Source organism: Peromyscus leucopus, chromosome 4, assembly GCF_004664715.2.
Source record: "Peromyscus leucopus breed LL Stock chromosome 4, UCI_PerLeu_2.1, whole genome shotgun sequence".
NCBI classification, from domain to species: Eukaryota; Metazoa; Chordata; class Mammalia; order Rodentia; family Cricetidae; genus Peromyscus; species Peromyscus leucopus.
Window position 1 is genome coordinate 148,915,154 of NC_051066.1, and position 21,317 is coordinate 148,936,470.

At 52.4% G+C, this 21,317-nt stretch overlaps 1 protein-coding gene across 1 annotated transcript; it reads right to left on the reverse strand.

Annotated features, from left to right (window-relative positions):
- Positions 1-16,418: 16,418 nt before the first annotated feature.
- Tp53rk (TP53 regulating kinase) lies at positions 16,419-20,052 on the reverse strand. Its single transcript, XM_028868637.2, has 2 exons — positions 19,621-20,052; positions 16,419-17,861 (listed from the first exon to the last, which is right to left on the reverse strand). Exons 1-2 carry the CDS (start codon positions 19,880-19,882, stop codon positions 17,383-17,385), a joined length of 741 nt encoding a protein of 246 aa, XP_028724470.1. The 5' UTR covers positions 19,883-20,052; the 3' UTR covers positions 16,419-17,382.
- Positions 20,053-21,317: the final 1,265 nt, after the last annotated feature.

Sequence of the window (21,317 nt, forward strand, 5' to 3'; positions counted from 1 at the left end):
TTGCACTTTGTACGTTCCCGCCAGCAGCTCATGGGGACCGCTTCTCCACACCATCTGGGGACCACTGTGTGTGCAGAGTCAGGTCTCCGGACTCTTCTGTTTCCCCCGAGGCTTTGCACATGCAAAGCAAGAGGCACGAGGCACGAGGCCTGACTGTGCGCTCTACACGGAGCAGGCCCTCCACCCTCCTTGGGAGTGTGACATGCTTCCCCAGTGGTTACTATCGCTGGACACCTTGTCCTGGCTTCTGGGCTCTGAGCGACTTCAGAGAGAACCTTGTTGGGAAGTTTCTTGCTTTCTGTCATTTTTGTAGTTTTTGGTTTTTTGGTCCAGAACAGCATTGAACATACACAGCTTAGTCTCTAGGCACCGTCATTTTACCAGTTCTTGTAAAAGATGAAAACCTTATCCATCCATGTGCTCCTTTTCCTCATCTATTTCTAATGTTGCTGCTATTCTGCAGACATTAAGAGTCACGGCAGAGCTGCGGTATTTGTCTCAACTTCAGACTTAGAAAGCCCAAGATCTTATTAACACGACTGACTTCAGTATAGCCACATTCATTTACTATTCTCTCAAACAAGGGAGAAGGTGATGAGGAACACCAATGCTGATTTCTGACCACATGTGCTGTGGTTCACGCATGCCTCCACACACACATCATAGCACATATGCAATGATTAAAAATACATAAGATGAGCTGGACGGTGGTGGCGCACGCCTTTAATCTCAGCACTTGGGAGGCAGAGCCAAGCGAATCTCTGTGAGCTCGAGGCCAGCCTGGTCTACAGAATGAGTTCCAGGACAGTCACCAAAACTACACAGAGAAACCCTGTCTCAAAAAACCAAAAAAAAAAAAGAAAGAAAGAAAGAAAGAAAGAAAAGAAAAGAAAAAAATACGTAAGATGGCTCAGCAGGTGAAGGCAACACCAAGCCTGGGGACATGAGCTTGATCCCTGGGACCCAGAGGGTAGAAGGAGAGCAATGACTCTGGCAAGTTGTCCTCTGATCTCCACACACACGTGGTGATCTCTCTCTCTCTCTCTCTCTCTCTCTCTCTCTCTCTCTCTCTCTCTCGTAATAAAATAAAAAATACACAAAAAAGAGAAATAGGAAGGGGGAGGGCCTTTGTGCTGATGTCTCCCATGATTCCAGTAACAAATTCGCCACTTTTTAATCGCCATTCCCTGCTGATGGTGTCCATCTTAACTCTGGCTGTTGAGGAAGATCTCTTGGTGTCGTGGCCTTAGTCTGAGTTTGGCCCAGGGTTCCTCTGTGTCTCTTTCTTCGAAGTCCACTGAGGTTTTCTGACCTGTGGAAACATGTCTTCTCCAACTATGAAATTCTCCCCCAAATGCTTCCTTCCAGCTGTGACAGGGACCCCCATTGTCCTCCAAATACTTCCTTCCAGCTGTGATGTGGGTCCCCATTCTCCCCCAAATGCTTCCTTTCATCTGTGACATGGACACAACCATTCTCCCCCAAATTTTTCCTTCCAGCTGTGATGTGGTACCCCATTCCCCCCCAAATGCTTCCTTCCAGCTGTGACATGGAGCCAGCTATTCTCCCCACAAATGTTTCCTTCCAGCTGTGACATGGACCCCCATTCTCCCCCAAATGTTTCCTTCCAGCTGTGATGTGGGCCCCCATTCTCCCCAAAATACTTCCAGCTGTGAATGGACCCAGCCATTCTCCCCTCAAATGCTTCCTTCCAGCTGTGACAGGGACCCCCCCATTGTCCCCCAAATATTTCCTTCCAGCTGTGATGTGGGCCCCCCATTCTTCCCCAAATATTTCCTTCTAGCTGTGACATGGACCCAGCCATTCTCCCCTCAAATGTTTCCTTCCAGCTGTGACATGGACCCCATTCTCCCCCACATGCTTCCTTCCAGCTGTGACATGGACCCCCCCATTCTCCGCCAAATGTTTCCTTCTCCCCACGCTTTCTCCTGTCCTTCCAACCTTTCAGAGTGCCTGGTGTTAGCATGCGACTTTCAGGTTCTTCCCCACTTTTCTGCCTTTCCCCTCTGTGTGCTCTGTCTGTTGATGGTCACATTTTTTTTTAATATTTACTTTTATTTCTGTGTCTATGTAAGTGTCTGCCATAGGAGTGTCCATAGAGGCCAGGAGAGGGCATCAGAATTCCCTGGAACTGAAGTTACAAGTAGTTTGGTCATGAGCCGCCTGGCGTGTGTGCTAAGGACTGAACTCTGATCCTCTGCAAGAGCAGTGTGCACTATTACTAACAGAGCTAGCTCTCCAGCCCCAGTCACATTTTGTTTGTTAATTTTCAAACACACTGTGGACATTCTGTGTGAAGGGTCAGCAGAGGAAGGTGTTCACCCCATTTCCCTTTAAAGGGGGAGCTCAGTCTTCACTGACCCCCGCTGAGTCAGGCCTCAGCCTCTGTGAAGCCTCAGTTGCCTCTGGCTTCAAATGCTTGGAAGAAGGAGCTGGACTCATCCTGCAGCAGGATGGGACCTGAGCACAGGGGAAGCCAGCGTGTGTATTAGAATGGGCAGGAGGTGCCTCCCTCCTGTAAGGCTGAGTTGCCATAGGTTTCTATGATTGTTGGGAGGTCACCTGTTCCCACCAAAGAACAGCCACCTCATTCACATCCTGGCGCTGGAAGAGTCTTCTAGCTAGCACTGCTGTCATTCATTTGATAGTGGCAGGGATGTGACCCTGCCAATTTTTGAAGGCCTGAAACACCGCGAAAAGTTGTTTCTTAGATACACCACACTTGACTCAGCCTCTGATTGCTGCAGTTCTTGGGAGCAAGGACACAGTTTGCATTTGTGTTAATTAAATAAAATTAACCTTGGAGGCTGCGTTAGCAACTAGTTGACAGAGAGTAATCATAGAGCATCAGAGGGCATCTGGGAGAGACAGAGAGACACGGGAATTAGTAGGGTGGGGTTTGGAGTGCTGCAGCCTTTTCTGGTTTGAAGAAGCAGAAGCGTAGGTCTTTCAGAGACGCCAGCAAGGAGGGGAGGTCAGCTAATTGCAACCCAGCCTCTCTGAGCTAGCAGGTTTTCACCCCAGCCTTTGAATCTTGAGTCTTATTTGTAAATAGAATGATAGAGGTTTAGTTAAAGATACCTTTAGCGGTGCAACAGAATTGGTGCTTGCAGGAACAGGATTCCCGCCAGGCTGCAGTCTGGGCACCAGGTCTGCAAGTGCAGAGTTGCAGTTGCTGGCTGAAATAGCAGCAGACTAAGGCGCGGCCGCTGTGCCGACGTTGAAACAGCAAGGTGGATGTGCACCACCTCAGCCTCCCCTCAGTTCTCAGGCCTCTTTGCCCCCACTCCTGCAGTGCCTTGCTCTTGAGAGAGGCCCCTTCCTCCCCAGGGGTCCTCACTCACTCCATCCCTTCCCCTCCGTGTCTTGTCGTTGTGCATGGTGAACCCCACAATACCGGGCGGCAGACCTCCTTTGTAAGTGGCCTTTGTCCATGCCAGTCTGGCAGCGGGGCACATGGCTGGCTCCTTGGCTGCCTGTGGCGAGGTTCTTGCTCTTGGGCAGCTGGTCTGGAACAGGAGCAGCAGGGGCTTTTCGCTGCTGCAATGATCTTGCCACTTCTGCTAACAGGCAGTTCCGTGGGTGCTGGCTCAGTGGACAAAGCATCTGCTAGGCAAGCTTGAGAACCAGAGTTCAGATCCCCAGAACCCATGTAAATATCACATGGGGATGACGGCTCAGAAGGTGGAGACAGAGGGTACCCAGAGTAAGACTAGCCATACCGGCGAGCTCTGGGGTCAAGTGAGAGACCCCGCCTCGTTGAGTAAGGTGGAGAGTGATAGGGGAAGATTCTCAGTGCAACCTCAGGCCTCCACACACATGCACCCAAACACATGCACATACACCCATAGACACAGGTTCACCTACACATGTACACATGCACACAAACCACACACACACACACACACACACACACACACACACACACACGTACGTACGTATGTACGTACGTGCTCAAAACCCTATTTCCTTTGGACTCCTTCATGTCCTTGGCTCCCTGCCAATTGTTGTCACGGGTTATTTTGCATCTTAGAACACCTCTTTCCTGGTGGGGTGGGGGTGGTGGAGTGGAAGCCGACTCTCTTGGTTGCAAGCCTCAGCTTTTAAGGGCTAAGCCGTCTCTCCAGAGCCTACGTAATATCTCGTTAACTTCCTGTATCAACCAGAAGTGCAGCATTGCCAAAAGTGACTTTCAATATTGCTGCGTAGAAGAGAGGGACTTCAGAGCATCTCACGGGGCCAGGTGAGACTGTATCAGGCATGGAGGCGCGAGCTTGTGGCCCCAGAACTTGTGAGGCTGAGGGAGAGGATGGAGAGCTCAAGACCAGCCTGGTCGACCTAGGAAGATCCAGTCTCAGGGGTGGGAAAGGGGGGTATCCTGTTGCTCAAGCTCAAATAACATGGGAGTATGGGACTAGGCCCAACCTGGTGGTGTGGAGTGTGTGTGTGTGTGTGTGTGTGTGTGTGTGTGTGTGTGTGTGTACGCGCGCGTGCGCGCGTGTATGTGTGTGCAGTTGTATGCAGGTGCTTGTGCATACGTGAATGTAGAGCCAGAGGTTGACAGTGGTGTCTTCCTCAATTGCTCTCAGCCTGGAGTTCATCAATTGGTCTGCTGCCGGTGAGCTTGAGGGATTCACCTCTTTGCCTCACCAGAGCTGGATTCGAACTCAAGTTCTTGTGATTTCATGAAAAGTACCTTTTAAAAAAAATTTATAAAATTAGAACCTACCGAAGTTCTAACAGGAAATAGAGTAAAAGCTTGCTGTTGTGTGCACATGTACCTGCACTACCATCACTTGGGAAGTAGAGGCAGGAGGATCAGGAGTTCAAGGCCAGCCTCAGCTACAGGGTAAGCTTGAGGCTAGGCTAGGCCACATAACACCACCCCCATCCCTACCCCCAGAAAAAAGAACAAGTAAAATGAAGAAAATTGATTGTTGCACAAATCCTAAATGATCTTATAATAAAAACCAGGAGCCGGATATCAGGGTGAAAGCTGAAAGATCAGAAGAGCAGAGCAATCCACAGCCACCACCTCTTACCTCACCAACTCCTCAGCCTGAAAGAGCCAGAGCTCCTGTCTCCTCCCGCCTTGTATTCCCTTCTCTGCCATATCACTTCCTGTCTCCATCTTCCTAGTGCTGGGATTAAGGGTGTGTGACCCCAAGTACTGGGATTAAAGTTGTGTGCCACCACTGCCTGGCTCTGTTTCTCTTTTAGACTGAATCAATTTCATGTAGCCCAGTGTGGCCTTGAACTCACAGAGATCCAGATGGATCTCTGCCTCTCTTTAATCCTAAGGGCTAGGATTAAAGGTGTGTGCCACCACTGCCTGGCCTCTGTGTTTAATCTAGGGGCTTGTTCTGTCCGCTGATCTTCAGGCAAATTTTATTTGTTCAAAATATCACCACAGTAGATTTTATGAATTTGACTCCTTTGTGCTGGTCATGGTGTCAGGGTCCTCATGAGTTTTGTCACAAGAGGTCTTCTGTATATTTAATTCAGGTAAGAGCTTTATGGGAATATGTAACTACAGTTCAGGCTGCTGGAGGCAACTGGCAGAGTCTGTTTTGACTGTCCATTTGACACAGCTTAGGGTCACCTAAGAAGGAATTTTCAGTTGAGGGATTTCCCAGATCAGGATGGCCTGTGGGCATCTCTGTGAGGGACTGTCTTGATTGATAGTTGACATAAGAGGGCCCAGCCCACTGTGGGCGGCACCATATTCCCTAGGCAGGTGGTCCTGGGATGTATAAAAAAGCTGGCTGAGCATGAGCCACAGAGCAAGTGAGCCTGTGAGCAGCATTCTTCAGTGGTTTCTGCTCCAAGTTCCTTCCCTAAGTGATGGACTGTGACCTGGAAGCGTAAGATGAAATAAACTCTTTTCTCCCCTACGCTCTCTTTGGCCAGAGTGTTTCATCAAAGCAACAGAAAGGCAACTCAGGCAGGGATTAAATGATACCTCTGATGTTTGTGATGTGCTCCTGAGTGTCGATTTCAACCTTTCTTACTCATGAATACCAACAGCCAGCACTCCCTGAGTGTGTATGTGGAGCCCAGCTCAGCCCTCTTCTTACGGAGGGGAAGACCGATACAAAGGGCCCAAGGGACTTGTCCAAGAACACAAAATGGGGACTCAAAGCACAGTGGTATAGCCTGAGTTCACATGCCAAGCCCTGTGCAGCCACGGACCCACAGTGTGGCTGACTCTCTATATTCATAGGCTCATGATGTCCCCATTCAACCACCCATCGTGGTTCCAGAGCCACAGACACCAGAGGACAGTTGTGTGTGTGTTTCTTAGGCATGAGGTCACTGATGTGAGTGGCAGCGTGGACAGTGCCCTTCCAGCTAGCGTGTGTCTCCCCATCCCGGGTGTTTGCAGGTACTGCAAACTTCAGCAGGTTGTGTGTGCTCACCCTCGGCCTGATCCTCACCTTCAGCACCCTTGAAATGCCCAGCATGGTGGTTCCCGACCTTGCATGCATGTGGGGACCCCTGGGAGATTTAGAGATGCCCATGCCTACCTCTCCCCTGCCATGAAGCGCCACACTGTTAACAGTCATGCCCCAGCCCCTGGCAACTGGGAATGTACTTCCCATCTCTAGAGCTCTGTTTGTTCTGGACTTTTCTCATCAATAGAATCAGATAGTGTGGGCCCTTTGCTGTCTGTGTTCCCTAATCAACATACTCGCCATACTTACCCCTGTCTTAGTGTGCATTGGCACATCATTCTTTTCCATAGTTAAATAATATTCCACTGTGTGATGTAACACACTTTCTTATTCATTCATCAGTTGACAGATATTAGGACAATTTTCATTTTTGGCTTATAGGAATGGCGTTACTTTGAGCATTATGTGCCTGTGTGTGTGTGTGTGAGGGGGGACTGTATGTATGTACACATGTGCGTATGGATGTTTGTATGCACTTGTGTGTGTGTGGAGGGCAGAGGTTGACACTGTTCAGTTACTCTTTGTGATTGATGTCTCACTGGGACCTGAGGCTCACCAATCAGGACAGGCTGGCAGGCACAAAGATCCTCCTGTTTCTGCCTCCCTGGCACCAGGATTACAGGGCATACCAATAAGGCTGGCTTTTTATGTAGGTGCTCGGGAACAAATTCAGTCCTCAGTTTACACTGGCAGTGACTTTACTGACAGATTTGTAGATCAGGTTGGCCTTGAGCTTACAGCAATCCTCCTGCCTCAGGCTCTTGAGAACTGGAATTACAGACTTGGACTGGGGCTGCGGAATTTGGTCTCTTGCCAGAATCACATGGTACTATGGTACGTTCCTTTATTCGTGTGTGTGTGTGTGTGTGTGTGTGTGTGTGTGTGTGTGTGTGTCCCTGATTGTCCTGGAACTCTACAGACCAGGCTGGCCTTGAACTCAGAGATCCCTCAGCCTCTGCCTTCAGGGTGCTGGGATTAAAGTCGTGCGCCCCCACTGTCCGGCAATGTTCATTCATTCTCACAGTTACTTTTGACTTTGGGCAAGTAAGTGAATTTTTAAAAATTGATTTCATCTGGGGCTTTTCAAAGCCCCCTTTAAAATAAAATTTACTCAAGTCTATAATGCCAAGTGATATGCAGGAAGGGAGAGACAGCACAGCCCGTGTCACAGTGAACGTGCTGGCCTGAGAAGCCTTGAGAGCCCCAGGCTCACCCCCAACCCAGCCGAGCTACAGCATTCCTGTAAATCCCAGGGGGCAAGGGACTTCCCAGTGGACCTGTCCCAGGCTGTGATGAAACCTCCTCCCATGACCCCAGCCAGCCCAGTTCGGCATCATCAAAGGGAACAGACAACCTGGAGGAGGGAGGCCACGCCTGCAAAGGGCACTTTGGATCTTTCAGGCTGAGGTGGGTGGGTGGATACAAACTGACCCACTCCCTAAGGTCCAAGTGCACTTAGCTGGGACCAGGGAGTATCAAAGGGAATCCTGGGTGGGCTCCCCTGTTTCAGAACAAGCTGAGACATTAGGACAGGGTGTCTGGTCTTAGAACAGAAGTTTCTGTCCTGTGGCTCAAATGTAGCAACAATAACTCTGTAGTAGTGAGCTCAGAAGCCTATTTCCAGATCCAGCCTACAGCTGAGGGACACCCAGAGCCAGCCTGCAGCTGAGGGACACCCAGAGCCAGCCTGCAGCCGAGGGACACCCAAAGCCAGCCTGCAGCCGAGGGACACCCAAAGCCAGCCTGCAGATGAGGGACACCCAGAGCCAGCCTGCAGATGAGGGACACCCAGAGCCAGCCTGCAGCCGAGGGACAGCCAGGGCCGGCCTGCAGCTTATGAACATTGGGAGACGGCCTACACTGAGGGAGAACTCTTGTCTCTCTCTGTCTTCCCAGGAAGGGTGGTCAGGAGGCAGATCAAGCCCTTCCAGCCCCTGCCTCGCTCAGTGATCCCTGGCTCCTCTTATTTCATGAGTCCATGGCCTCCCAGGTGGCTTCAATGGCCCTCCTTACAGAGCAAGAGACTGAAGCTCAGAGACTGCCATTGTGTCTGAGGCCTGTGCAGCTCACCCTTGGCCACACTGTCCCAAGAGGCCAGACCGGGCTGGCCCCGTTCCACCAGGACAAACTAGAAGTAACTCAAGGCATCTGTCCTGCTACCATGCTGGTAATGTCGGAGAGAGGAACACCTATGTCTTCTGAGGGACTCCCCGATCAGTGAAACTGTTTCAAGAGCGCTGAAGCGCTTCCTATGGGAAACCGACGTCAGAGGGCTAGGACAGCACTTGGAGAAATGAGGCAGGGGAGTCACAAGTTGGAGGCTAGTCTGGGCTACACGGTGAGACCCTCCTCAAAGAGAGAGGAGTGGGTAGAAAGGGAAGAAAGGAGACCAACCTGGGACTGTGCTGCAAGCCCGACAGCGCTGAACGCTTGAAACCGAGCGGGCAGTGTGGGGAGGGGGGGGCATTGGCAGCCACTTCGGCTTTCCTTCCCATGACGACGGACCGCTCCTCCCCGCCCTACGCTGTACCACTGTCAGCATCTCCCAGTGTGACATGGCTTGAAGCTTCCAAGAGCAATATTGGCTTTGAGGCAGGTCCCAGCAGAGCCCGCAGGTGGGGGCTGGGATTAGTGGCCCCCCTAGTGGCCTGGGGGGCCCCCGGCTCATCCTTGGGGGCCTTCCTTCCTATGGGGAGGGCTGTACCCTGGCTCCTGGTAGACGGGGAGGCTACACACAAGTGGCCTTTGATCGCACCAGACCCTCAGCAATCTCATTGTTTTTTGTTCCAAACCCCAGGCCAGGATTACATTCTGCTTGGCCTCCAGCAGAGAAGTCAGTGGGTAGGCGGGGCCTGTGTATGGCTTGTGTGAGCGCTCTGTGTGTGTGTATGTGTGTGTGTGTGTGTGTGTGTGTGTGTGTGTGTGTGTGTGTGTGGTGTATATAAGTTTATATATGTATTACATGATGTATTTTCATTTTCAAGTATGTGCATGGTATGTGTGTGGTGTATATTTGAATGTGTATATGTATATTTTTAATGCATTCATGTGTGTATATAATGTGTGTATATGCATGTGTGTATATAATGTGTATATGTATATGTAAATGTATGTGTATATACATGCAAATGTGTATGTGTGTGTATATACATGCATGCATGTATATGTGTCTGAATGTGCATGCATGTGTGGGAGGAAGGCTCACATCATCAATCTTTGATACTCTCCAATAAGCAGTGGTAGGTCCTGTTCACTTCCTCACAAGTTTTGGTAGCAGAGAAACACAGAGAGAACACGTGTGATCTATGGTCAACCATCACCAAGTGCAGGACACAGAACCTGCCCATCCTTCCTGGAACAGCCAAGTCACTGTCCTTCCTAAGCGGCTGGCCTGGATGCTCTGAGCTGAAGACAGCGTCACAGGAGTGCTGGCAAAACACAGCGACAAAACGCAGCTTAGGGGAGACAGCGTAGTTTAGCTGCAGTTCCAGGTTTAATCTATTATTTTAGGGAATTCACAACAGCGAGAGCATGGGGCAGCTGGTCACATCTCATCCGGTAAGAAGCAGAGAGAAAGGAACGCAAGTGTGCTTGCTCCTGGTGCTCCGCTGGATGTCTCCACATAGTGCAGGTCCCTGGCCAAGGGAACAGTGCTGCCCACAGTGGTCTGGGTCTTCCCATGTCGATTAACTGTGACAACCCCTCACCCTAGACACGTCCACATGACCCAATGTGTATAATCCTCACTAAGACTCTCTTCCCAACTGATACTAGGTTAAGTTCACAATTAAAGCTTAATCTCACAAGGGTCCAGGGTGGGAGCTGCCATGATGAATGTGGAGTGAGACAGAGAGGAAGTGTGGAACTGTGAGGTGATTTAGAGGCACCTAGGAGACCCCAGGAAGGCCTGCAAAATGCCTTCTCTCAGAGGCTCCTGAGGAAGAACCACACAGGTGAAGAGGCGCAAGATGGGACAACTTCCTCTTCCCTCTCATGTTCTGTGAGGACACTATGGCAGGATTGTTGGCCTGAATGCAGGACAGGGAGGAGGGATGGAGCTGGGGTGAGGGGAGCACACAGTACCCTCACAAAGGGGCGAGTGGGACAGGGCCCACAAGGCTCTCTCCTGATGCTGTTTCCATAGGAACACTGACTCCCTGGGTTTCTGGACCCACCCTACCATCCTACACTGGCAGCTGCAGACAGCCTGGGTCCAGCCAGGAGCTCTGCAGCTGCAGCAATGTCTCACCCCCACCAAGTGCTTCACCTCACAGGTGGGAACACTGAGGCCCAAGGAAACCCGGACTCTCCAGCTCACAGAGGCAGCCGGAGAAAGATGGGCCAGGCCTTGAGTGGCCGTGATCTGAGTCTGGAATGGTCTTCCTTTGGCCCTGACTTTGGTCTAAATGGATGTGGCTATGTTTCCCAAAGTCCCAACACAGCCAAATAAGACAGCAGGTGCTGGAGACAAGCATGGCTCCTCAGGCCTGCGAGTTCTCTGCCTGGGTTCAAATTCTTTGGACTTCAGGTCACCAAAAGCCTTCCGACAATGGCCTGTACGTGAGTAATAAGAAGATGCTTACTTCCACGTGCCGTGAGACAGAGAATGGAGCTGGGACGAAGTCAAATGGCAGAGGGCAGGTTCACTCTCCACCTGCCTCTGCACACCATTATCTTCCCCACCCAGACTGCCTTTGTTGTGGCCTCAAAAATCTCAAGATGGCAGCCGGGCAGTGGTGGTGCTAGCCTTTAATCCCAGCACTCGGGAGGCAGAGGCAGGCGGATCTCTGTGAGTTCAAGGCCAGCCTGGTCTACATAGTGAGTTCCAGGACAGGCAGGGCTACATAGTGAGACCCTGTCTCAAACCCTGCCCCCTAAAAAGAAAGTAAATAAAAGCAGGAATTGTTGAGGGGGATGTGTCTGGATAGGGAGAGAGAGCCCTCGCGTCCTCTCCTACCACAAGCAAATCCTCCAAAGGAGGCATCTCGGCAGATCTGCCCTGGTGTCTCATTGCGTAGTGGTCATGTGCCACCCCTCTATCAAGGAGGAGCCTGACCCTCCCCAGGGATTTCCCAGACAAATAGTGCGTTGTGCAGTGGCAATTGGGGTTGGCTCTGTAGGAAGCCCAGGGTGTCTGAGAACTCTGGGGAAAGCTGACTCAACCCCTTCTTCTGGAAGATGCTATCTCCTGCCCTCCCAGCATGCATCTCAGCTTCGCTGCTGCCTCCTGCCCTCCCAGCATGCATTTCAGCTTTCCTCTTGGCATCCCTTTGCTTCTCAGCTTGTTAGAAATGCAGATTCTTCAGCAAGGGAAACAGGAACTGTCCTGGCTACTCGGTTTACAGTGGACTGCCATGGCCACCCTCAGTCTGTAACCACCACCACCTGAGTGGCAATGCTTACTCACTGCAGTGTGCCCAGCACTGTGGCCATGTCCCACTCCAATGGTGACATCTGTTTTTGTGGTGTATACTGATGTATGACTCAGCTCCCCTTCAAGGAAGGACTGGGGTTTCAGGCAGGAACAGCAGTCAGCCTCCACCTGTCAAGCCCTGGGGTGTGGGTCTCCTGTGGGTCTCCTTGAGCCTTGCTCAAGCTCCCGCTCCAACCCAGGGAGGCCACTGGAGACTCTATGATGTGGGATAGCAAAGGCCTGGCCACCTTGTCCCATCTTGGGACATCTCCGATGGCCATCCTGCTGTGGGTGTTGCTGCTCTACCTCCTGGCTCACCTCTCCCAGCCCTTTCCTGTTCCCTCCTGCTCAGGGTGACTCAGAGACACGACACGCACCACACACAGACACAGCTGCCTGTCCTCTCTCCAGGTGGGGACACCAGGGCTCACAGGTGCCAGACCTGCAGCTACGAGGATGGAAAGGCCACCAACTTCCTAACATTGGAGTAGCACAGCTGGATTGAAAAGGGTCCAGCAAGATGGCTTAGCAGTTAGTGTACCTGCCGCCAAGCCTGAAGACGTGAGTTCAAGAGCCAGAACTCACAAGGAGGAAGGAGGGCCAGCACTCACGTGCCCCGACCTCCACATGTAGTGGTACAGCACACCCCACCCTCAATGTAAATTTCTAAAAACTTTTCAAAAATTGTTCATCCGCCTGCTGAGTGTGGAGGAACGCGGGGCCAGGCAGGAGCAGGAAGCCCTGGGAGGAAGTCCTGTGTTCAGCAGGGACCAGGGGCCCCAGGGCCATCAATGGGACTTCCCCATCACTGGGGCTGCCCCATAGTCCAGCCAAAGTGCTCACCCAGCCCCTAGGTGAGGACCAAGTGAAGAGGGGGGTGGGGGAGAAATCAGGGCAGGAAGAGCCATCTACTCGTGTCTTGCTTGTGGCATTGAGTGTGACCGCTCAAGTGTCTGCCAGTGAGGATGATGAGAAGTGGTGTCTGCTCAGCTGAGGTGTCAGTGAGGTGGAGGGAACGATGGGGGGGGGGAAGGGGGGGGAGATGAGGAGGGATGGAGAGTGTCAGGAGGGAGGAGGGGAGAGGGCAAGGGAAGCTTTTCTTATCTTCCACAGAGTGACGCTAACAGCGACCTCTGGTGGCACAAGACAGACACTGTCTTGGAGTCAGGTTCCCCATCATACTCCAGTTGCCCAGATGGTTGGTGAGGGCTGCTAGTGAGGGGCCTGTCCATCAGGGCTGGGTGGGCAGCGCCCCCCCTCCCCCGGACCAGGAAGGCAGTGAGGGGCTTGCCTGGGTGCAAAGTTAATCAAGCCTGGAAGTTCAATAGCCAAGACAGATCTTTAAGTTTTAAAAGGCAAATTGGGAGCCAGGTGGTGGTGGCACACACCTTTAATCCCAGCACTTAGGAGGTAGAGGCAGGTGGATCTCTGTGAGTTTGAAGCCAACCTGGTCTACCAAATGAGTTCCAGGATAGGCAGGACTACATAGAAAAACTGTCTCCAAAAACCGAAAAAAAAATCAAATTGGCAAAGCATGGCTTATGGCAGCTCACAGCTGCCTGCTTTTGTAAAGCCTCGTTGGAGCCAATACACTGGCTCTTGCTTTGGAAGCTACAGCTCACACCCCACCCCCACCTTCACAAGTAAGACCTTCCCAATCAGTACAGTAGCACTGTGTGGGCATGGCCCGATCATCTTTTACCAGCATACTTACCAGGAGGCACCACCACCACGCCAAGTTTTAAAGGGGCAGCCACCACTCATGGACCCAAGGACTGGCTATAAGAGCAGTTACAGTAGGAGATACTAGCCAGGGGCCTCTCAGGGTTGGACATGTGTTGGTGCCCGGCTGTACTTCCCTGGCCCTGCCACTCAGGGACTTTAAGCCCGCCTTCATTCCTCTGTGCCTGTTGCCTACTGCGAGACGCTTTTATTATTATTTTCTTTTTTTTTAAATTTTATTTATTTTACATCCTGGTCACAATTTCACCTTCCTCTTCTCTTCCCAGTTCCTCCCCCATCCCATCCCTTCTGTTCCCACATCCCAATCCACGCCTCCTCTGTTTCTGTTTAGGAAAGGGCAGGTCTCCCATGGACATCAACAAAACATGGCACATCAAGTTGCATTAAGACTAAGCACCTCCCCATGTATTAAGGATGGGGAATGCGACCCAGTACGAAGAGTAGGGTCCCAGAAGCCCGTCCCAGCTGTTGGGAGTCCCACTAGAAGACCAAGCTACACAATGTAACATATATGCAGAGGGCCTAGGTCAGTCCCATGCCGGCTCCTCAGCTGTTGGTTCAGTCTCTGCAAGCCTGAGCCCAGTTAGTTGATTCTGTGAGTTTTCTCGTGGTGTCCTTGACCTTCTGGCTCCTACAATCCTTCCTTCCTCTCTTCCACAGGGTTCCCTGAGCTCTGCCTAAGGCTTGGCTGTGGGTCTGCATCTGTTTCTCCTGTAAGATGCTTTAATGTATGTGAAGATTTTAGTGACTCTCAACCGGGCTGGTGCTGTCACACCTGGGGTTTGAGTCCCAGCCACCACTTCCAGTGACCTGAGGACAGATTTCACAAGTGGGTAAGACTTTTCACTCAGCTGTGGACTCATCCCAGCAAACACTTCCTGCTCCCATGTAGACCGAGGATCTGCAGCTGGGCAGGTCTCCTGGGCCCTCTGTGAGACTCTCCCCTGAGCTAGTTCACTCGCCGTCATAGGCAAGACTGGGTGCAGATGGACTGAACTCCTGCGGGGCCACCTACCAGGCTCATCACCTCCAGCATCAGCCTCTCTCCCTCCCGACACCTGCCACAATTTGTCCTAACTGCTGTGGCCACCATCAGTGCCACACGGCGCTAGGTGCACCTGGGTCAGGCAGTTCACATCACGCTCAGCACAGCTTCCTGCCCAGGCCACTCACAGATGGGCGGATGTCAAGTGTCTCACTTCCACTCCTGCCCCATAGCTCTCTGCATGCCAGTGACCAACGCACCCAAAGAGAGTGAAGCAGTCACCCTGTTTAAAACCCTAGGGGGGCCACAAAGGAAACTATCTCGACAGGGGACCCTGCATGAACTGACCCTTTCCATCTCCTCACACGTTTTCTCCTCCTCCTCCTCCGTTGCTGCATGCCAGCCACACTGCCTTGTCCCACAGGACTCCTCACCAACTTAGCGGTGACCACCCTTCCCCTGGAATGTGCTAGGTTGCTGGTTTTCTTCACACCGTCCCTCACCACTGAGCCGTTCTGTGCTGTGTCCCACAGGAAAGCAAGTACAGCCTCGTCCTCCCCTCAACTCTCAAGGCCAGCACAGTGAGCACTAGGATCTGCTGACAGTGTATGTGTGCATCCGTCATTTCTCCATGCAAGAGCCCTTATTGTGCAGAAACTGAGGCAGGCCATCTCAGCCACGTTGGAAAAGTTACTGCCAGCTCCTCTGGCCCACAGAAGTTTTTGAAGATGTTACACAAATCGGTGTCTTACGACGTCCATCATATCCACTATCTCACTTCTTGTCAAATCAGTGGGAAGACAGGTGTGGCGGCTCACACAAGCCAACTCAGCCACTGGGTGGTGAGGCTAGCTTGGGTTGGTTTTAGATCTTACCTCACAGAAAACCCCTAAATCTCAGTGAAAGAACACTGGCTCTGGCATCCAGCAAGAGCACCTCTTGCTTCCCGTGATGCTGGGCCAGCAACCTCTGTCCACCCACCATCCGTCTTCAGTGAAGACATCCAGAGCTGCTTTACAGCTGCCATGGAGACTCCTGGCACCGAACAGGGCAGGCCTGGGCAAAGCAGGCAGTGTTAATCTGCACTGGTACAGCTACCCAGGAAGGGGCATCTCCACCCTCCCCCGGCCATCGGTCACACGCTGGGCACTCGGGCAGCAGCAGCTGTGGTGAATGGAACAGTCCTGGTCCAGTTAGAACTCTGTTTTCACTCTGTAAACCGGACTTACCAGCTTCAACGCAAGGCACTTCATCTCTGCTCTGCCTCCCCACTACCTGAGATATACCAACTCCCTCCTCGACCTCCATGTGCTTCCAGACCTAGATATGGAGCCAGGAAAACCCACACGTGCTGTGTTCTACCTGTCTGAAAGCTGCATGCCTGCTTTTCTATAAAAGAAAGGTTTGGAGTGTAGTCTCTCCGGGTCCCACCAAACCCCGGCAGTCTGACAGCCCACTTATAAAATAAACACACAGACGCTTATATTATTTAAACTGTTTGGCCTAATGGCTCAGGCTTCTAGCTATCTAGTTCTTATATCTTAAATTAATCCATTTCCATAAATCTATACCTTGCCACGTGACTCATGGCTTAATGGCATCTTCACATGTGGCTTGTCATGGCGGTGGCTGGCAGGGTCTCTCTCCACCTTCCTGTTCTCTCAATTCTCCTCTGTTAGTCCCTCCTATACTTTCTGCCTGGCCACTGACCAATCAGTGTTTTATTTATTGACCAATCAGGACAACACATTTGACATACAGACCATCTCACAGCATTGGAGTACTATTTTTTTTTTTCGTCTTTTTACTGCAACTCTCAAAAATATTTCAAGAATTTATCCTTACTATTTTTAGTTAGGTGGATGTGTATTTGGGAGGAGGGACAGGTTCATGAAAGTTTAGGTGCCTGAGGAGGCGGAGGCAGGCACTGGATTCCTTGGAACCTGAGTGCTGGGAACTGGAGTCCTTTGGAAGAGCAAGCACCACAAGGCCACCTCTCCAGGCCCTCAAAACACCTTCTATAACAAACTCCAAACACACCCGTGTAAAAACAACACACCTGGAACAAGCTTCAGAGAGCAGTCCACCGTGTCCCAGCCAATCTACTCTGCTCTCTGAAAGTGATGGTCACACCCCACTAAACTGGCTTTAAGCAGTCTTCATACACACAACAAAAACCCCACCAGGTTAGAGGGCAGACAGAGAAATGCTATCCCACGCTGAGTCCCCATTTATCCCTCAGGACGAGAGTGTTGCTCTCCGCTCACGGCCACCTGCCATGCATGAGGTCCACAGGCCGCTGTTTGGGAAGCTTGTTTGGACTGATCTCAAACACCCAGTTCTAGGGCTGGGGATGCTGCTCAGTTGGTAGAGTACTTGCCTATCATGCGTGAATCCCTGGGCATCGATAAACCAGGTGTAACAGCACACACCTATACTCCAACGGATGCAGATCAGTTCAAGGCTATCCTCAATTACACAGCAAGTCTGAGGCCAGCCTGGGCTACTCACCCAGTTCTGCCTAGAACAGGCCTTATGTACACTAAGCTCCTGAGAACAGTGAACCACAGGTGACGGTGGCACAGCACTGTCACAGGCCACTTAACACAACCCCCCAGCCTGTGGTCTAGCCTCGTCCACAGTGTTCTCCCTGTGAGACCCCACAGCCTGCGGTCCAGCCTCGACCACAGCGTTCTCCCTGTGAGACCTACAGCCTGTGGTCCAGCCTCATCCACAGCATTCTCCCTGGGAGCTAGTCATTACAGCTACCCGACCAGGGACCGCTTTCTCCCTCTCAGGCGCACCTCATCTAACTTCTTCAGCACTGGACTGGACTTCTTGGAGGACACACCGTAGCTCTTCAGAAAGGCTTCAAACACAGTCTCGGTGTGGGGGTGGGTGCTGAGGAAGGCCTTCTCTAGGACATAGAGGTCGACGCCTTTATCTTCCGGCAGTCCCGAAACAAAACTCAGCCCGAAGTCGATGAGCACAATGTGCAGCTGCTCCAGGGGCCGTTTCAGGAGCATGTTGGAGGTGGTGAGGTCCCCGTGAATGAGGTCTTCATCGTGCATTCTAGCTAGAACCTGCCCGATTCTCCTGGCCAAGCCCATGAGGCACTGGGGGTCTTTTTCAGTCTCCATAGTGGACTGAATATAATCGCGAACAGTCACCGAGTCTTCGATTTCTTCCATATACAAGCAGTTAGAAGCATAGTCCACGAAGAAGACAACCGGAGCAGCTATTCCTGTAAGGAACACACACATGGTTAGTGAGTGCGTTCTTTATGAAGGCAGGCGTCACCTGCACAGGGGAGCTGGTCTTTATGAAGGCAGGCATCACCTGCACAGGGGGCGGGTCTTTATGAAGGCAGGTGTCACCTGCACAGGGAGCCGTTCTTTATGAAGGCAGGTGTCACCTGAACAGGGGAGCCAGTTTTTTCGTCTAAATCTACTTACTCTGGAACAGATGTAGGAATACGGTGGAAATGACATCTTAACCAGAAGCCTGCCTGCTCACACCCTGCAGGACTAGGTATGGCCTGAGACAAGACCAGGGTACATCTACAAGTGTCAAAGCGTGCTCCTCCTTTCTCAAGCCACCTTAGGACCGGAATTCATGCTACAAAAAACCAAACGAATTTAAGAAGCCAGAAGGGAAGCTTCCTCCAGTCTGACAGCTTCTTCCTGACGAGCAGGAGGCTAAGTAGCATGTCATCTTACGGACTCATCTTTTTCCAGAATGGCGGGTTCAAATCCCAGCTCCCTCCTCATTAGCTGTGAAACCTCAAGGTTCCACTAGCTTCTCTGTCTCAGTTTCCACTACTGTGATGTGGTAACAAAAGCTCCTATAACTCCAGGAGTCTCTCCTGAATGTCAACCTCGTTCAGGACTCTCCTAGAAACTGGAGACCTGTCAACGATGGTAGCCACCGTCTGCGTCTGATAAAACTTATAAAAGAAGGTGAGACAGAAAATATGAACACTACTTTATAACTCCATTAACTCCGCTAGGGCAAGCCAGTCACTGTGGCGTCTCCCCAGATGCCCTGCACCTATCAGTGCCCCGTGAGAGTCTACGCCTAAAAACCAGTAAGTGTAAAAGCAAAGGGTCAACGCTTCTGAGCCACAGATAGCCCACCTGGTGGCTGTGGAACCTCGGGCACTTTCCCTTTGTGCCTCAGTTTCTCTGGAGGGCAGTTTTGTTGGTGGGGGTGTAAATAATGTTAAGAAAAAAAAGAATCATTTAATAAAATCAGACGTTTATTGACTTCTTTGTCAACATACAACATGTGACACATAGACCTTCTCTAATGATCACAACATCCCTGAGGTTCCCGCTACACACAAGGAAACTGAGGCGCGCAGATGGGGGGGGGGGGGGGGGGGTCGGGTGCTAAACGACTTGCTGAAGGGCCAGGCGGGAAGCAGCGCTTAGAATCTGAATCCGCAGAGCCTGGTTTGTCAAGGCACCTGCTGCTTAAAACTACCAAACGGAAGGGGGAGGACGGTAAGCGGAAACGGTAGAAACGGGGAAACTGAGGCTAAAGGACAAGTTGAGAGGCAGCTGCGGAGCTGCGCGCGAACCAAGCAGAATGGCGTTCCCGTGCTACGCCGTGAGTTCCTAAGCATCGCCGTTCCGTCCGGTCTCCTCAGCCTCAGAGCCCGGTCCTGTCCAGCCCCATCCCGTCCGGTCTCCCCGGCCTCGGAGCCCCGTCCAGCCCCGTCCCGTCCGGTCTCCCCGGCCTCGGAGCCCCGTCCAGTCCCGTCCCGTCCCATCCGGTCTCCCCGGTCTCGGATCCCTATCCAGCCCCGTCCCGTCCGGCCTCCCCGGCCTCGGAGCCCCGTCCAGCCCCATCCAGTCCCGTCCCGTCCGGTCTCCCCGGCCTCGGAGCCCCATCCAGCCCCGTCCCGTCCGGCCTCCCCGGCCTCGGAGCCCCGTCCAGCCCCGTCCCGTCCGGTCTCCCCGGCCTCGGAGCCCCGTCCAGCCCCGTCCCGTCCGTCTCACCCGCGCGGCGGCAGCGGAGCAGCGCGCGCGCCTCCTGCACTGTCCTCCGCCGGCCGAGCCGCGCCTCCAGCGCCGGGTGCCGGTAGCTCTTGGGGAAGCGGTGCTTCACCACGGCCGCGCGGCCCTGGAAGCGGCCGCGGAAGACGCGCGCCTCGGCGCCCTGCTGCACCAGCTCCAGGCCGCTCAGGAAGAGGCGGCTCCGCTCGCGCGCCGCGGCCAGCGCCTCGGCCTCCGCCTCCCGCTCCGAGGACGCCTCGGCCATGCCTCCGGCTCGTCCCGACCCCGGCAGCGCCGCTTCCGCTCGCTTCGGAAATCCTCGGGCCTCTTCCGCCACACGACACCGTCCCGCCCCCCGCTTCCGCCCTCCCGGAGCGGTTCCGCCTGGCGACCGTTCTGAGCTCGGGCTCTCGGGACGCCCGACTTGACCCTTCCCGCAGTTCTTCGTCTATCTCCGTGAACGCTCGGTAATTTTCGGTCAACAGCTTCTCACTTTCGGCTTTCTCCGGAAAGCCCGTTGGTGATGCTCAGGCTTTGAGAGCCGTCTCCAAGTTGGAGGGAGGATCTTTTGGGAAAACTCTTTTGTGGACGCTCTGCTCCTTTCTGCTAGGGTACTTTCCTTTCCTTTCCTTTGTTCTTTTCCTTTTCTTTCCTTTCCTTGTTCCCTTTTTCTTTTTCTTCCTTTTTGAAACAGGGTCTCGCTGTGTAGCTCAGGTTAGCTTCGAACTCATGATCTTCCCACTTCAATCTATGGAAAATTGATCTTTAAGCTGGGAGGGAAGAAGAGGCTAGGCAGAGCTTTCTACCTGGACGCCACCGGTGCCTGGCATCAGCGTGTCAGCAGCCAGCACCATCCCTGATTCTGCTGGGGCCAGGGCTTATCAAAATAAAAGGCTGATTTCGCGATGCAGGTGGTCAGGATCCCTCTTCACATGGCCTCTGACCTCCCTGCACCTGCCCCACGCTCCTTGGGGCCCTGTTGAAAATACAGAAGAGAAGCCCTCTGGACCCGGGGTTGCTATGGCACCAGTATCCTGGCCCTATGGTTTCATTCATGTTCATGACAGGACCCTTTTCACACATCAGAGCCTGTGTGTGGGCAGGATGTTTTCCAGCAAAGCTCACCCAGAACCGGTTCCCTCTACATCCCCCAGTGCTCACGTTTGTAGCTTCATTTTTTGTTTGTGTCCACACAGCCATTGCTATGGTGACCAAAACCATTTGAACCCTTGCCTTAGGAATCCACAGTGCAAAGGTGCTGATAGAGCCAAGCTTGCTAAGTCAGACTGGATTTAGCTCTTTAAACCCGAATCAAATTTTCAATGACTTCCTACTATGCTGAGGATAGAGTACCTAAACCTTAATTCAGCCCATGAGGCCCTGCAGGGAACTCCTGCATCTCTTGTAGACCCTTCCCTCACCAGACGATCCCCCACCTGCTCCCTCTGCACAGAACCTTTTGCCTCTGCTGTTTCCTCTGGGAGAAATGTTCTTCCAACCCCTCATCACCTAGATCCGTGTAGATATATCTTTTATTCACAACTCCAGGGTCACTTCCTAGACAAGCCCTTCCTGGCCTCTCTGAGGAGAGGGAGTCCAATTTTTATCAGCCCTAGTTTTCTGGTTTCCAACCTGTCTCGGATTCCCTTTGGTTTTGTTCATGAAACTACTTAATTGATTCCTATCTCTATGCAGCTAGC

Bases quoted from the DNA above. Each gene is read 5' to 3' on its own strand.
- Tp53rk (XM_028868637.2), bottom strand. From the start codon at position 19,882: ATGGCCGAGGCGTCCTCGGAGCGGGAGGCGGAGGCCGAGGCGCTGGCC. The intron at 17,862-19,620 runs GTGAGACGGACG...TGTTCCTTACAG, and splicing joins GCTCCGCTGCCGCCGCGCGG to GAATAGCTGCTCCGGTTGTC.